Consider the following 16,439-nt stretch of genomic DNA (forward strand, 5'->3'; position numbering starts at 1 on the left):
AAACTGCTGAATGAAGGTCGTCAGAGAAGAAAAACGCCGAAAGGGTGGTGGATAAGTGGAACCGCCTCTCTAGAAGACATCATAATGTAGAACTAGAGGGTCTTAGGCTTACATGTAATGCAATGACATTTTATTGTACTAAGAGGGTGGTAGGTACATGGAGCAGCTGCTCAGCAAAGGCTTAAGACAGAGAGGGATTTTAAACATGTATGGGCTAGGCATATGGCTCCTGCATCTAAGAGGAGATCACGGACTGATGATAAATGGGTGACTAGATGGGCCGCGTGGGTCTGACCTGCGGTTTTATATGCAGAAGGGAGTGATTGGACAATTTCCTTTGTATTACCCAGAATGACAGTTTTTTTTTGCTGGATGTGCATCTTTATCTGCAAAGAAAATATACCTTGGCAAGAATCGCCGTGTCTAATTAATTACTGAAGACAGAAGTGCTAACCACGGCTCTGAGGAGAAAAAGGAAAATGATCGGTGCTTGTCAGCACCTCCTCGCAGATTCAGGCGGTAAAGAGTATGAACGGGGCTTACTACAAACAGTAAAGAAAGGTTAAAGCCTTATATTTATCATTAAAAGTACCAATAAATACCATACCTGGGAACTCCCCACCCGAATCCTCTGGGTCCCGGGAGCGGGGGTCTTGGCAGGCCCCACTTCCCACCCATTTCCCCTATAAATGGTGGTGTTCCCCGTGACATCAGTGGGCAGCCCAGGCCACGTCCCACACGTGTGGTAAATACCATTGTTAGTATTTTTAAAATGCCCCAACCTTTCCCAAACAGAATTCTTTAACCAAGCCCAATTTTGCCCCTTTTGTATTTTGTATTTTTGTAGTTCACATGACACAAAAGTATGCACTGATTGGTTGTTAACCATAGCTGCTGAACGACAGGCAATACAATGGCCGACAAAGCGTTTCTTGGGCATATTAACTTTTTAAGAGAAAAGGTTGAAGCAAATCTCCTCTGCGTATAAAGTGTCAGGTCTGGGAGTTGGAAGTTTCCATTCACTCCAAATAAATCCAATCCCCGGGTCCATTGAAATCTGGTGTCATCAGACCCATTATTAGCGTTTCACCGAATACATCTTCAAACCAAGGAGCTGGGGTCTGTAAAGGGGGCAAATACAGGGGGATTGAATCCTACCATGTCTTTAAAGGGTTAATAAAAGGAGCACTCGGCTATCATGCGCATTAAAGTGCAGGGGATGGCTGAAGTCTTCCTTTTAAAAGGGACCTAAAATTGTTGAGATAATTTTCTCAGGAAAGCTCTCTTTCTTGCTATTATTTTTTTAAGCTTGAGAGCAATGAAACAATAACGGCAGTTTAGGATGTTTCATGGAAAATTCCAGTGAATCACCAGGACGGAAGGAATGATTCATGTTAAGGATATTAAAAAATGGTTTCTTAATCAGAGAGAGAAAATAAGTAAGAAATGATTTAATCTCAAAGCTCGGTGTTTGTACTCGGCAGAGAAATACCCATGGGGTTGTCTTGGTTGTAATAGGGTATTTATCAAATGTACACGAAATGAAGGAGGTAGTCGCTGTCATTATGAGCAGTGTGTGGACATCACTTCCAGGTTGGTAGCGTGGGGTCTGACATCCCTCATCCATACCGTCCGTCATGAACTTTATAGTCTGCAGTAGAGCACAAAGTCAAGTAGCAGCTGCAAAAGCAAACAATCTTTATGTATGAAAAGGAGGCATTGATGTACTGAGAGGCAGTTACTTAGGAACCATTTCCCAGCTCTGGACGGCAGTCGCAAGAAGTATATTATAGACTTAATACAAAGAAAGATGGCAACATGGAATAGAGAGAATCAAATTATGGAGAGCTAAGTGGCCAAATTAAATTAGTTGACTCAGCAATGGAGGTGCTTTGATGCAATTTGATTATTACATGAATTTATTCGGTTGTCAAGTCAGCTAGCCAACTGCAAGCTTTCCAGGCATTAGGGCTCAGCCATTGGCACATCCCCTTTTTAAGATACAGGCTGAGCATCATGGGAGACGTAGTTCTACACTGGCTGGAGTGCTTGCTTTTGGCTGCTTCTGCCGATTACTTATTCTGAAAGGGTTAACTTTAAAACGAGCCTGATGTGTTATCAGAGGGGATGTGCTAACCCATCCAGCGGTTCGCTTTCACAGAAATGTGGTGTTTCTTCAGTAAGTGATAAGCGCCACGTTCTTTATCCCAGGCATTGTCTCCAATATGTTTTTCCTGGATTGAGTTATTTGGTAAGGTTATGAGGTCGTGTGCAGTGTACGGCGAGGGCTGCGTGAGAGCCTTGGCACTACCTGGTGGCGAGCATCTTGTGACTCAATACTTGGTCAAGACCCCAAGTTTGAAGAACCTAGAACTAGATCGGGTGTTGTGTGGACAGTCGGTGGTCTCTGTTCTGCAGCTGTCACCCATCTTTCTGTCTTCTTGTTCTGCCCTATGTCGTCACGTAGTCAGTCACTAAATATACAGAACGTGCAGAACAGAGCAAGTGCTGGGAGAACTGTCTTGGCCTAAGTTAAGAAGTTAATGCTGCTGGCCCTTAGTGTTCCTACATCAATGAAATGCTCTCCTACCTTCCAATTTTCTGAATCATTGGATCACCCTTCAGTTCTATGCCCCTCTGCAGGGATAAATGACGAATGGCATTTCATGTTGGTGTCCTACTACAACTCACACTCGCTCAGCCAGCTGCGTAGAATGATAAAGGTCCAGCAATTGAATGTTTGCCGGTTGCTTGTAAATGTAACGTAAGGACCGAAGAAGGACTCTTTCTCTGTGGAAGCGTTACTAGGTGAATGGAGAGGGTTAGCTCTTAGTGTATGAAGATGCCTAGTGATTGTGCCTGAAGTATGAAAGCTGCCCTTTCAAAAAGTGTGGATTGATATCTATCCATTGGGTCTACTGAGCTTTATGTCTCACCAACAACATACTAGAAAAGAGTAGTCTGAAATCTAGCTGTGAGTGGCCATTGTTAATTCAGGAACATCTAGGTAAGCAAAAAAACACTAAAGAAAGAAGGTCTGAAGGTAGCTTTGGCTCTCCAGACGTGCCAGTGTGTGACACTGTATAGAACATCCGGCATTAAAACAGCTTTCTAAGGCTTGCTTTACCGTCTGCGCTCTTTACCGTCTTGCATGCAATGTATGTGCTCGTTCTTGGCAGACACAGAGGCATTGTGTGAGTGAACAGGTCTGTACCTGCGCTCGTATTTCTTTGTCTGTGAATAAGTCTGCTAAAAGGCACCCAGAACCATTTACACCGCCCCCCCACACGCATTGCACACAACTCTCCTGTTCTCTGCACTCCCTCTATTCTGTAACTTGCTCGGTATACGCACCCTTATCATTGCTACCAACTTGTCTCCCTTCCGCCATCTGTTTTTATTGTTTTTTTTTTTGTTTTTTTTTAACTATTTGATGTTTTTCTTTCTCGCCTACTTCCCCTTTACTGTTGTAAATAATCTCACCACTTTGTCTGTAAACACGATTGAAAAAACAGCAGGCCGCGAGGGGGGCATCTGATTACTTCTGCGTGTCACGGCTAAGTGTTGGAATTCAGATGGCTGCTGTGTATATTTGTTTGTGTGTATATGTGTGTTTGTGTGTGTGCATGTGTCTAGACTTATTTACTGATTCTACAGCTAAAAAAGTTAGGAGCCGGGATTTTTTTAAAACTAACAGTTGGTTAGGAGTGATCTGATCATCATCAGCCCACTTACTAAACTCACAGCATTTGACCTGGAAGCACCCTGGACTTTCAGGTCAGTGCTGGTTTTTGTTTGGGTTTTTTTTTAACTCTTTCAATGCTGATGTTCCATTGGAGCACAGCATTGACTGATATTTAGTCCCCACAAGCTTGTGGGGGCAAATGTTAACCCCTGCAATGCCACGAATGTGTAATACACAATTGTGGAATTGAAGGGGTTAACGCTGCACTGTCGCAATGCAGGGGAATTCCATGCCTACAGGAGTCATCACAGGGCTTGTGGGGGCTCGTTTTTGCTGTTGCTGGCCTGCCTGGGCTTCCAGGCAGACCACCAGCAGCAGAGCCCCGTACAAAACGGGAATTAACCACTAAAATGCCACGATCATGGCATTGAAGGGGTTAACGCTGCACTGTCGCAATGCAGGGGAAGTCTCTGATGACTGCTGTAGGCTTCCATGCCTACAGGAGTCATCACAGAGCTTGTGGGGGCTCGTTTTTGCTGTTGCTGGCCTGCCTGGGCTTCCAGGCAGACCACCTGCAGCAGAGCCCCGTACAAAACGGGAATTAACCACTAAAATGCCACGTTCGTGGCATTGAAGGGGTTAACGTTGCACTTTCGCTTTCATGGAGCGATCAGGCAGCAGGGGGATGTTGTGTCTGTGGCAGCTGAAAACGCGATTGCAGGTGTTCCTGCAATCACGGTTTCAGCCTACAGAATCACTCCGTAGGAGTGATCTCAGGCTCGGGGGTGGGCTCTGAGTGGCTGTGCACAGCAGCAACGCCCCCGCGATCACAGGCTGATAAACACCTAGGCGCCAGGACAAAATTCTGAGTCGCCATGGCGACTTGGCGCCTGGGATTTGTCGAGCCCTGCATTAATGCCGACCCTTGTATATTCTTCAGAAACGCAGCAATACAGGACAATGGTTTTTTCAGGCAGGTTGGTTGGCTTACAGAACTTGAAGGGCAATAATTGGCCAATAGTGTCTACAGGTAGTGATCAGCCAACAGGCCATAGATGTAACCAGCTACAGACCTTCGTAGTCAGTGATGTTGTTAATGAAGGATAACTCCAGACGCCATATAAACAAACTCAACGGTTTGCAGATCTAGAGTTTCCAATCGAATATGGATTTCTGACCTCTCGTGACTTTGTTTCACAGCCTGTGGGTATGGAATTAAAATGCTAGATATGTTAGAGGACACCAGAGAAGCTTCACTTATCTGGAATGGTAGTCCTGATGAAGGCGTTTTCTCTCATGGTTATTTAAGAATCCAGATCTAAATGACCAAATCTGACTTTATTCTCCCAAACAGTGACGGGAAGGCAGGAATACAAGGAGCAGACAGAGATGTGAATATAGCGACGCAAAGCTAATATTTTTACCCTATTTTTTTAGCAGCTTTTGTCATCTAAATATCACATTTTATATATCGCAGGCTCGTAACCAAGTAGTGCTGTGTGAATTAATAACATCTTGGTCATGTTGCAGCTTTTTATTTGTCTCGTGATTATTCCATTCTAAAACAGGGCTGGCGTCTGTCAGTGTAATATTTTTGGGCTGTGTCATAGCGTGTCGGGTGACCGAGTGGCTGGCAGAAGCAGACAGACAGACATACCCAGTGTCTCAGAATGTCTGGCTCGGGTATTAAAATGCTGCAGCCGTGCCCTGAGCGCAGAACACGTTCCCGTCCTACTCATCTAACGTGAGTCAATGCGGGAAACAGAATGTGACAGCCGCTAAAGGCCTTTCCTTTTCTACGCATTTCAGGACCTCAAACATCGCTTGGTCCGTGGCGTTGCGTTACGTCTAAGCCCCCCTGCAGTGTATTAGACCAGATCTCCTGGAAGGCTTTTCTATTCTTTATGATGTTAGGTTTCGAATATAACATGCTTGTTTTTGTATAATATTAATTCATGGGACCTGCAAAAAGTTAAATAAATTGCTTACCTGTAGGAGAAGTTGCAGCAGGATGCCTCATCTGTTGTCTACTGTTCCACGCCACTGATTGGCTGCTTGATGCCACCAATCAGTGGCTGAAAAGCACTCCTATTGAAATCAATGGGGACATTTGAATGAATGCAAGGAGTCTCGTTAGACCCCCCCCCCCCCCACGAGTGCATGTATACATGCTCCGCAAGCAGTTTGTTTAAGGGTTCATCTCATTGGCATCTGCAGCACATGAGTAGACTATACTATACTATATTACCCCAAATGCACCTGAGCGGTGCGTGAAGCATGTTTCGTACGATGCTTTTCTTATCTCTTGAATATTCTTCTCAGGGTTCTCAGTGTATCATCTGTTTTTTGTTACAAGCAAACAGAGCAGGCCGCGGTCCTGCAGGAATGCTAATGCCTCCTTGAAATTCACAATGTGCCCTTGTGCTATTAAATGTCAGACATGGGAAGGGTGGTTTTATTTATGCAGCCGTATTTATCCTTCACGCTTAAATAACCACTCGACCCTGGGCCACACTGTCATCACAGACCCTGCACGGTGTTCCTCCCAGAATATAGTCCTTAGCGAGGGTCTCTATAAAGGTGCTTACTGGTGTCTATGCAGATGCCACCATAGCCATGCTAATCATACGAATGTATACTCTGTGCTAGATTATTCAAGACAATCAAGGCACTTCTAGATCACTCTGCTGCTCTTGATACTGGTTTTCTTCTATAGGTATATGAGATACATACATACTCTCTCCTGGATCCTCTCCACAAGGATCAGTCTTTATACTTCTTCTCTTAGAAAACAAATTTCTAGTATGAACTGTTTGCTGTAAATTCCGAACATTGTTTGTAAAAATTTGGATCTACAAATGTAGGAGATATGTAAGCCGGGGTCTGTCAGTATGTATTGTAAGAAGCGCTTTGTAAATTGTTGGCGCTATAATAATAAAAGAGAACGCAGTAAATGTTTTACCAAACTTTTGGTATTGTCTGTGCTAAAAGGAGGCTTTACTCCCTAAGTTGGTGGTTACTGTATATTTTTGACAGGCCGTTTAAATGGAAAAATATATATATATTCTAAAGGAAATGTGGGGTTGTATTAATGCATTATTATGGATGGTACCGCTGCTTGTATTATACCAGAAAGACTGACTCTTTAGGACCTGCAGCTGGATCCTCTGACTCCGTGGTGAGGGTTGGTAATGGAAGGGAATGTTTTCTCTGCAAAATGCTGCGGTGTAGGGCTGCAACTAACGATTATTTTAATAATCGATTAATCGGCCGATTATTTTTTCGATTAATCGATTAATCGGATAAAAAAAACAATATGCAAATTGTTCGTTTATTTAAAAGAATTTTGCATTGTGCCCCCACCCCTTTGCACTGTGCCCCCACCCTCACTCTGCCCTGCATCCCCACCCCCACTCTGCCCTGCACCCAGTCTCACAGCCTGCCCTGCACCCAGTCTCACAGCCTGCCCTGCATCCCCACTCTGCCCTGCACCCAGTCTCACACCCTGCCCTGCACCCAGTCTCACACCCTGCCCTGCCCTGCACCCAGTCTCACAGCCTGCCCTGCCCTGCACCCAGTCTCACAGCCTGCCCTGCACCCAGTCTCACAGCCTGCCCTGCACCCAGTCTCACAGCCTGCCCTGCATCCCCACTCTGCTCTGCACCCAGTCTCACACCCTGCCCTGCCCCCCCACCCCCACTCTACTCTGCACCCAGTCTCACACCCTGCCCTGCATCCCAACCCCCACTCTGCTCTGCACCCAGTCTGCCACCCTGCCCTCCCACCCCCACTCTGACCTGCATCCAGTCTCCTGGCCCCACTCTGCCCTGCACTCACATCCTGCCCTGCATCCCCTGCCCCCCCACCCCCTGTGCCGCGGACCCCCCACCCCCTGTGCCGCGGACCCCCCACCCACTGTGCAGCGCACCCCCCCCACTGTGCAGCGCACCCCCCCACTCACTGTGCAGCGCACCCCCCCACTCACTGTGCAGCGCACCCCCCCACTCACTCTGCCGCGCACCCACACACACACTCTGCCGCGCGCACACACGCACACACACACACACACACACACACACACACACACACACACTCTGCCGCGCACCCAGTCTCGCACATAAACATTCGCACAGACAATAGACATAAAGAGTACTTACCTCCGCTACGAACTTGTTCCACTTCCAACTTGATAGTAGACGCGCGTCACATCCGTCGTCACGTAGCTTGAAGAAGGCGGAGACTGCAGAGCGTGGAGCAGAAGCGGGGAACGCTGGCGGAGGTAAGTAAAAGGAGCCTAGTGCTCCAACGACGAATCGATCACTCGATTAATCGATAACGGAAATCGTTATCGATGATTTCCGTTATCGATTATCGATTTTATCGATTCGTTGTTTCAGCTCTACTGCGGTGATTGCAATAATACATATAATAATAAATTAAACAAGGAGTTGTGCAGTGTTCACACACGTACATACAGTTATTCCTGAGCAACACTTCAGTAACAAAAAGTGATCATATCACCAAAGCGTCATACCTGAGAGCTCGACACGGTTTGGGGTCAGTTTGTTCTTTTTCAGAGGAGAGGTGTATGGCCTCACCCACTCCCTGTACATGTTCTACTTGTTCTCCTGCCAGTTACCCCCCACTAAAGGCTCTCTTGGGCCAACGGCACCACTACAAACCGCTAGTCTCACCTCAATGTGAAGCAACTTCCCCGGGAAACAGAGATCCAGGCAGCCTCCACTGGGAAGTTCCCAGGTGTGCTTAGCATCCAGTGGCTTTATACTATTCTAAATGTATGGTGAATAACCATGTTGCTTATTCTTTTCCAGAGCCATAATGGGTGAATATAATGAGAAGAAGGAGACCTGCGGCACAATATGTCTGAAGTACCTCCTGTTCGCCTTCAATTTCTTTTTTTGGGTGAGTTCATGCCATGAGCCAATATAACATAGATGCCAACAACCGTATCTTGATGTCAAGTTCTCGAGAAGCTTAACAATATACCCAGCCGTTGACTAAAACTATTTTTCCCCATAACTCTGCTGGGTATGATGCTCATAGTGGTTTATTGAAGGCCATTATTTCTCAATAAAATGACTTCCAATCACTTTCATTGTCGCCACTCCTCCTCTTATGTGACATTAAAATTACTAGTGAAACACTCTGCGCTTCTAAAAGTTCCTTTTTTTGATAAATCCATTTTGTTCAGCTTTCAAATATAACCTGTTACACAGTAACTGAAGCAAACACAGCATAAGTTGTGGTGGGGTAAAGGTGATGGAAAGGCAGTGACCCCCCATGAATACACGACTGGATAAATTCTGTTTGCTATGTTGTTGGGTTCACGTAGCTCATGGTGTCTCCTGTTACTTCTCTTTCCGTAGTTGGCAGGCTTGGCAGTAATGGCTGTAGGGGTTTGGACCTTGATCCAGAAGAGTGATTATATCAGCTTGCTTCCTTCCAGCACTTATGCTGCGACAGCGTACATCTTGGTCGTTGCTGGTGCGATTGTTATGGTAACTGGTATTTTGGGATGCTGTGCGACATTTAAGGAGAGGAAGAGCCTGCTTAAAGTGGTAAGTCTTCATTTAAATATATACACTGATGTCCTGTCATTGACAAAAAGATGGTGGTGGTGAATTTTGCGAAGGTCCGTTTGCAGCGTTGGAGCCAAATCTCCGATGGAAAGACTTCTTCTCGGGAGATGGGAGGGTGCAGATAACGTCTTCTAAGATGTCCATCTGCCTTAAGGATTAAATCCAAGTCTTTTAATGTTTGAGTTATCAGTAATGTGAGGATAACAACATAATTTATCTGTTCATTTTTCATTACGTAGACTGACAGTAGTTATTCTTTCATTACTTGGCACTCCACAGCATATGGGTTTGGGAAAGAATGGGGTTAAAGGGATAATCCAGCCATCATATGCGCCTTAATGCATATTGGCAGTGGCAAGAATCATTGGGCCATGGGGGGGAGTTGCAGCTCTCTAGCGGCAGCTTCTACATCGGGTAAGCGCTACATTTTCTTTCTGTTTTTTCAGTTCTTTAATATGCATTTTTCTTTACTGGGGCTGTCAGTGACATTAAAGGAGCCTACTTTTTCTTGTTTGTTTTAATAACTACTTTATTTAATCTGGGGGAGGAAAAAGTCAATATGCAAGTTGGCTGTTGCCAATTTGTATTTTAGTGAATAGATCTTATTGGTCACCTTTACAATTGCTATCACTGTAAGGGAGGGGGCATACTGGTGCTAAAATAGTTATGCAGACATTGTACTATAGGGCTTATAATCTGAATAGTATTTGTCTTGATGTTCTGATGCTTGTTGATGCAGATCATGTGTTGTAGAATATAACACGCCTAAACAACATCTCTCGCATCCACCCTTTCCTCACCCAAGTAGCCACAAAAACCTGGTTCATTCCTTAGAATTCCCCTCCTTAACTATTGCAACAATCCTCTGGTTGGAATTCCACTGCAGTCTGCCCTAAATGCTGCTGCTAGGCTTATCTTCCCTGCACGCCTCTCCTCTTCTGCTTCCCCACTCTGTGAAATCCTCCATTGGTTCCTTATTACCTTTAGAATTACATTTAAAATCCTGGTACTGACATATAAGGTCCTCCATAACACTGCTCCTCCACTCGATCTTTGCAATCTTCCCATGAGCTAAGTCTCTCCTCCTCCCCTCTTCCGTTTCCCGTCTACAAGATTTCTTCGTTCTGCCCCATATCTCTGGAACCGACTTCCACAGACCCTTCAGCATTCACCCTCCCAGTCAAAACTCACTTCTTCAGAGAACTTCCCTGTCAATGATACAACCCAACATTACCTCTCGCCCTTCCCCACACCTTATGTTCCCTCTTACCCCGTTCCTTCTAGATTGTAAGCTCATGGGGAGGGCCCTCTCTACCTAATGTATTGGTTTGTTTCAGTCTCCCAAGTCTAGTTTTGTCAGACCCCTTGACTATATGTATTGTAAGAAGTGATGCGTAAAAAAAAAAAAATTATAATAATATAATAAAAAGGTCTGGTCTTGCTGAATCACGTTGGGATGGGGACCTCTGTATATTTTCTGCATTTTTCCGTAGGTGGTCTCGATTAGGCGCAGTAGTGTGTGCCCTGTGTGAATGCGCCTGTTCTGTTGGCTTGTAATGCGAGTGTAATGTCAGGAATGTGAAGCCTGGTGTGTATCTGCCTCTCCCCCTCATTGTCTTTAACCCGTTCCCTGCCACGTCTCTGGAGTCAGTTCTCTTAGAACTTCTCTATTCCTCCCCCTGCTGGCTGCTTTGTGTGATTGCCGTCTTCCTCAGAAATGACTTTAGAGCATAGTCTCTTCGTTCCATAGTCGTAATGCGATCTGGAGGGTATTGTTCTGCCAGGAAAGTCAGTAATTACAGCGTACAGATAATGTTCCATACTTTCATATAATGGCGTTTCCATCTTACCATTGTTTTTCTGTTTTTCTTTTCAGTATTTCGTCTTGTTGCTTTGCATTTTCATTTTGGAGATACTTGCAGGAATCCTGGCCTACATATACTACCAGCAGGTATGATGGAAACTTATACAATGGGTAGGGGGGCATCAGGGGGAGGCAGCATCAGGCTTTGGTGGAACTTTCACTCCATTCTTTAGCGGAAGACAAAGGCTTCCACAATACTTCTCATGGGCCTTGTTGTTCTTGGCTTACCCCTAGGTGGGCTCTCAGTTGGCACAGATGTGAGAGATTTGGCCAGAGGCACTTTGGTTCCGTTGGATTCTCTGGAACCCTCGACTCATTGTAATGACCTTAACTTTGGTGCAGCAAAGGCTCCTGGCTAGCAGGTCAGCTTTTTCCTGATATCCATACGTAAGCCCAGGTGCATCAAATAACTAATGGCTGATTACTGATGTTAGTTCAACTCCTTTATGAGTCACTGGTGTCATTAATATTGATTATAATTGTAATTTATGTGCAACTGAAGACCACCAGATTGTCCTACCCTGCTTTAAACCGTTGGTGCTCAACATCTAATCTGTGGATTTTGGGCTTTTAATAGATAATGTGATTGCATGAAGAAAGATTTCTCCATCTGTGAGGAGCTGTCTTTATACAGACACACACCTGTACACTGTCAGTAAAGAATTGTGTGCCTCCAGTACAAAAGGGCCACAGTGTTTAAACTGCTATGTATGTCGTCTTCTTAGTGGGGGCCCCAGCTGAATTATAAAAAAGCCAAAACAGTACCGTGTGCTTGTTATATTTAAGGCAGGTCTATAAAAATACAAATGAATACCTGCCAGGTGTGGGTGGTGTGCGGCGGTTGCGTTGTTGAGAGCTTATTATGACTACTATAATTACAGAGTGTGAACACCTGGGGCATGCATTGGCATGTGTACACTTAATGAATGTAACAATCCTGCTTACACCATTATACCGCTCCTGCCCTGGGGGGCCGTGAAAGCCAAAGAACCTCTCAGGAAGACATTAGGCATTAACGTGGCGCTTGAACGCACCTGCGGCTACAGATATGCTTGTCTCTAAATGCAAAGCCCCTGAAAGCTCTGCTCTAACAAACACTGAGACGTAAAGGGTCTTATTCGTTCCTCTGCCTTGGACAGGAAACCTGTTTGATGAGCAGTACGTTTTTACTTGTGCCCAAGAATAGCAGATCTGGAGATACTTGGAACATGCCCCGAGTGACAGCCTGTTGAGGCCCCCGGAGCAGTGGGTTGTTGAAGTAGTGTTTACTCCTAGCCACTCTTGCATTATCTGGTATACCTTACCCCAGCTGCGCCCCTCATCATCCTGGGTCTGGTCCCTGTAATGCACCCGTGGGGGGGGGGGGAAGAGAGAAAAGTGGGTCACGGAACCCAAGTAACAAGCGTTGTCTAGGGCACGTGGCCCCTGCCCTAGGACTATATAGTGTGATCTGTGCCCCCCTCTACCCTGATAAGCCCCTTTATATTATTAATATTGTTCTACCTATCCTGTGGTCTAAATGGATTCTTGACTTTTACATAGGTATTTTTCATAGTCCTCACATTTATTTCTTTAAAATATACAGTTTATATTGGTGATGGGGTGTTTGCTTTGTATCTGTCTCTAGTCAATGAGTGTTTCCAGAATGTGTATTTTCTCACAAGTCCTAATATTTATATATTAATTGATATGTGACCAAAGCTGTCATTTTATTGGTCTACTGAATATGCTCACACTACAAATAAGGAGCAATTAATAAATCCCTCTTCTTGATCCATACATTTGCTTCAAATTCTTATTAGACAATCAGTAGAAGTCTTCTATTTTTACCTGTTTGGGCCCAGTGATACTTATTACAGACTTTGAAGATGTTTAAGACTGATCATCGTAATCCTTCCCCGCAGTGTGCTCTCTGTGTGTATGTACCTGTGTGTTTCTGTACCTGTGCTTAATTCTTGCCGTGTACCTGTCTCTTCCTCCATGCTGCAGTGTGCACCATTCTGCTCACAGGTAAATCGCTCCTTCTGGATTCCCCGCTGCTCTGTTTGCTTTCTCTGTCCCTTTCAGTGTACTGCATGACATTTCCCATGGTATCTGTGGAGAAATGGGCTGATGGAGACTAAAATAGCTCTATTGTTTGTTCAATGATCAGTGGAAATAGTCCAGGCTGTTCTATCTTTAGGGGTAAAGGGGCTGCTGCCCGAGACCAGACTACCCTCGGCTGCTCTTTTTGACTGAATGGCAAGTGAGACTAGAATAGGCAAAAATAACCTACCGTATATTCCGGCGTATAAGACGACTTTTTAACCCCAGAAAATCTTCTTAAAAGTCGGGGGTCGTCTTATACGCCGGAATATACGGTATATAAATTAATGGGCTGAAGAGCGTGTCGTGTGTATGGGATCCTACGTTCTGTACAAGGAAATGTTCCATTGTGGATCTAAAAGGGGTACATTAGTTGAGGTTTGCGTGAGCCCAGGTGGCATCAAAGGGAATATGGGATGAAAAGAGGAGATGGGAGTGCTGTGATAACCTGTATCCCCTCATCCTTACAGATTAACGCAGAGCTCAAACAGAGCCTAAAGGACACAATGACCTTGAAGTACAAACAGCCAGGTCAGGAGAAGGTGACCAGTGCAGTCGACCAACTGCAACAGGAGGTAAGAGAGGAGAGACCTCTTAAAAGGAGATTCAAACAGGCTTATTGACCACAAAATCCTGTAGTATTTTGGGTTTATTCACTTAAGGAGGACTTTGCAGGTGAGAAGTTTATCTTCCAGACATCATTCTTTATTAAGGATCCCATGTTGACCATGTGTAATGCTTGGGCTTAAAGACATTTCTATCTGCCCATCGTGCATAGCATGCCTCCAAACATTTTAAAGAATTGTTAACTGAAGGCCGATCAATGTTCTTGGCTCGGTATTGTGCTCTTCAGCTAATGCCATGTCATCTGTGGTTTCAATTCAGGAAATCAGTCAATGTTCCAAAAACCAAGAAACCCAGAGGAGTTGGAGAATTTTCTCCTTGAACATCCATAAAACAGACAAGCATAAGCTTGTTAGACCTGACACAAAGCTTCTTAAATAGTCTCTCTTTTAGGACCTCAGGCTTCCTCTAAAGTTTTACCACTTCCTATTTTTTGGAATTGTCGTTTAATGTTTACTAGATTGGTCATTAACTAAAACCATGACAAAAACATACAGCTACTAGCACAACGACAACAGCAGACTGATAATCTACCTGGATTTATAACACATTGAGCTCACTGGTGGAAATGTGATCCAGTAATTATTTATTGCCTCTTTTCCTCCATTCAGTTTAAATGTTGCGGCAGTAATAATTCCAAAGATTGGGAAGACAGCGTTTGGATAAAATCTCCTGAATCGAGGAACCGAGTAGTTCCAGATAGCTGCTGCAAGACTCCTACTGACGCGTGTGGTGTCCGTGACCATCCCTCAAATATATACAAAGTGGAGGTGAGTGATAATATTTTATAGGTAACAGGTATTATTTATTATTATTTATTCTAGAGAATGTAACTTCTGTGGAATCTGCTTGGCTGCTCCCATTTGCCAAACTGTAGTCTTTTCGTAGAAGCCAAGGTTGACGATAGACTGGGTGCTGCTGAAGTGGGGCTTCTAGCAGACGGTGCTCACTCGCTGGGAAGAGGGCAGCCTTGTCCCATGGAAGCACTGTTTGATGTTCTGTCAGAAAGGGCCAGAGAAGAAATCCTGGATAACTTCACTGACTTGGTTAATGCATGTCACAGCTCAAAGGTCCCTTTCTATTTCCGTGGGGTTCCTGCTGCAAATGCTATCATGGGGGATTCCGCTTTTTGTCCTTATTGTGGTACATTTAACAGCATCATCTTCACTCGGGTGGCTGTGTAGGAGCTGTGAGGGTTCTAGATTTCTGACTTGTATATTTTGTCCCCAGGGTGGCTGCATAACAAAACTTGAAGCCTTTATCCGGTCTCACCTGTTAATCATTGGGGCTGTGGGCCTTGGTATTGCCAGTGTACAGGTGAGTACAGAGATGGCTGTTCACCATGTGACAAATACTTATTGTGGCTCAATGTTCTCTCTCTTTATGCCGCTCAGTCTGTGGCTGGGTCTCTGCTCCTCTTGATCTTTCTTGCTTGTTGTCTATCGTTCTCTCCCTCTTGCTTGGCTTCTGTCCCTCCTGTAGTTGGTCCCGTTTGCTTGGTACATCCAGCCCTTTGGGTTCTTCTGTCTCTGGGGCAAATGGGCAACATACCCCTGTTCTTTCTGCAGTGTACCTTCCACAGACACGTTAGTTAGACCTGCTGTTTTCTTTCTTGCAGCTTTTTGGAATGATATTCACCTGCTGTCTGTACAGAAGTCTAAAGTCTGAGCCGTACTGAAGCAGCAAATTATTTTTGCGCTGTCTCTGCTGGCCACACATCCCTGATGCCTTAACATGCCATTGGTACTCAGACTCATTAAATCTCACCATTTCACCAAATCAAGACATTACCCTGCAACATTTCACCAGATCTAGCTGTCAACTTCGGAGTTTGTCTGGATCACCTTTTCATATTGTGAAGTTATCAACCTGCCAAGGTGCCTTTGTACCAAGCTTCTACAAGTTTACCAAACCGCCATCAAAATGACTGCAACAAATACCCAATCTGTGCCATGAGTTTTACTTATGACTGTGCCCATTGGATGATGTGATCAATGACATCATCAGCCTTACATTTGAAGCCATAGCTAAAGACGACCTTGTGTAATCCTTAATGATTTTATTCCCTTCTCACTGTACTGTAGTAGTATGTGTGTGTATATATTATATATATATATATATTACATACATTTTATTTATAGAGCGCCAGCAGGTTCCGTAGCGCCATTGCAAAAGACTTTCTGCATGTTTGTAATCTACACTGTAATGTAATCACAGACTTACTGTAGGGTACGTTCTGTTCCCATTTCAATATTTTCACAAATGCGTGATTTTTATATTTTAATTATTTTTATGAGTAAGCTTAATAAGGCTGATTATAGATTTTGACAGAGAAGCTGTCCATATCATGGTGGGGGTATCTCTGTAGAACCCCACTGCTACAAGATGTTAATGGGTTTTATTTGTTTTATTAAAGCCAGGTAATGGTTTGTAAGTTTTGCATAGGTTCCAGCCGGTAGAATGTACCTGCTGATTCCCACCATTGTGCCCTACAGCGGCTCTTGATACCCTATACTCCATAAGGACCTTTAGTTTTCCATTTGTTAAATTCCAACTCTTGTGATTCTCTGCCAGCCATAGG

General features: G+C 44.6%; 2 protein-coding genes across 2 annotated transcripts in view; both read left to right on the top strand.

Moving 5' to 3' along the window:
- Window positions 1-16,439, top strand: part of CRACR2B (calcium release activated channel regulator 2B) — a 247,844-nt gene that overhangs the window by 45,338 nt on the left and 186,067 nt on the right. The window lies entirely within an intron of this gene.
- On the top strand, window positions 8,520-15,802 carry CD151 (CD151 molecule (Raph blood group)). Its single transcript, XM_053448629.1, has 7 exons — window positions 8,520-8,608; window positions 9,073-9,264; window positions 11,162-11,236; window positions 13,705-13,809; window positions 14,470-14,628; window positions 15,089-15,175; window positions 15,477-15,802. Exons 1-7 carry the CDS (start codon window positions 8,525-8,527, stop codon window positions 15,534-15,536), a joined length of 762 nt encoding a protein of 253 aa, XP_053304604.1. The 5' UTR covers window positions 8,520-8,524; the 3' UTR covers window positions 15,537-15,802.

Source organism: Spea bombifrons, chromosome 10 (genome assembly GCF_027358695.1).
Source record: "Spea bombifrons isolate aSpeBom1 chromosome 10, aSpeBom1.2.pri, whole genome shotgun sequence".
NCBI classification, from domain to species: domain Eukaryota; kingdom Metazoa; phylum Chordata; class Amphibia; order Anura; family Pelobatidae; genus Spea; species Spea bombifrons.

Excerpts from the sequence above, each read along its gene's own strand:
- CD151 (XM_053448629.1), top strand. The coding sequence starts at position 8,525 with ATGGGTGAATATAATGAGAAGAAGGAGACCTGCGGCACAATATGTCTG. Across the intron at positions 13,810-14,469 it reads TCGACCAACTGCAACAGGAG|TTTAAATGTTGCGGCAGTAA; the intron begins GTAAGAGAGGAG and ends TCCTCCATTCAG. Across the intron at positions 15,176-15,476 it reads TTGGTATTGCCAGTGTACAG|CTTTTTGGAATGATATTCAC; the intron begins GTGAGTACAGAG and ends TCTTTCTTGCAG.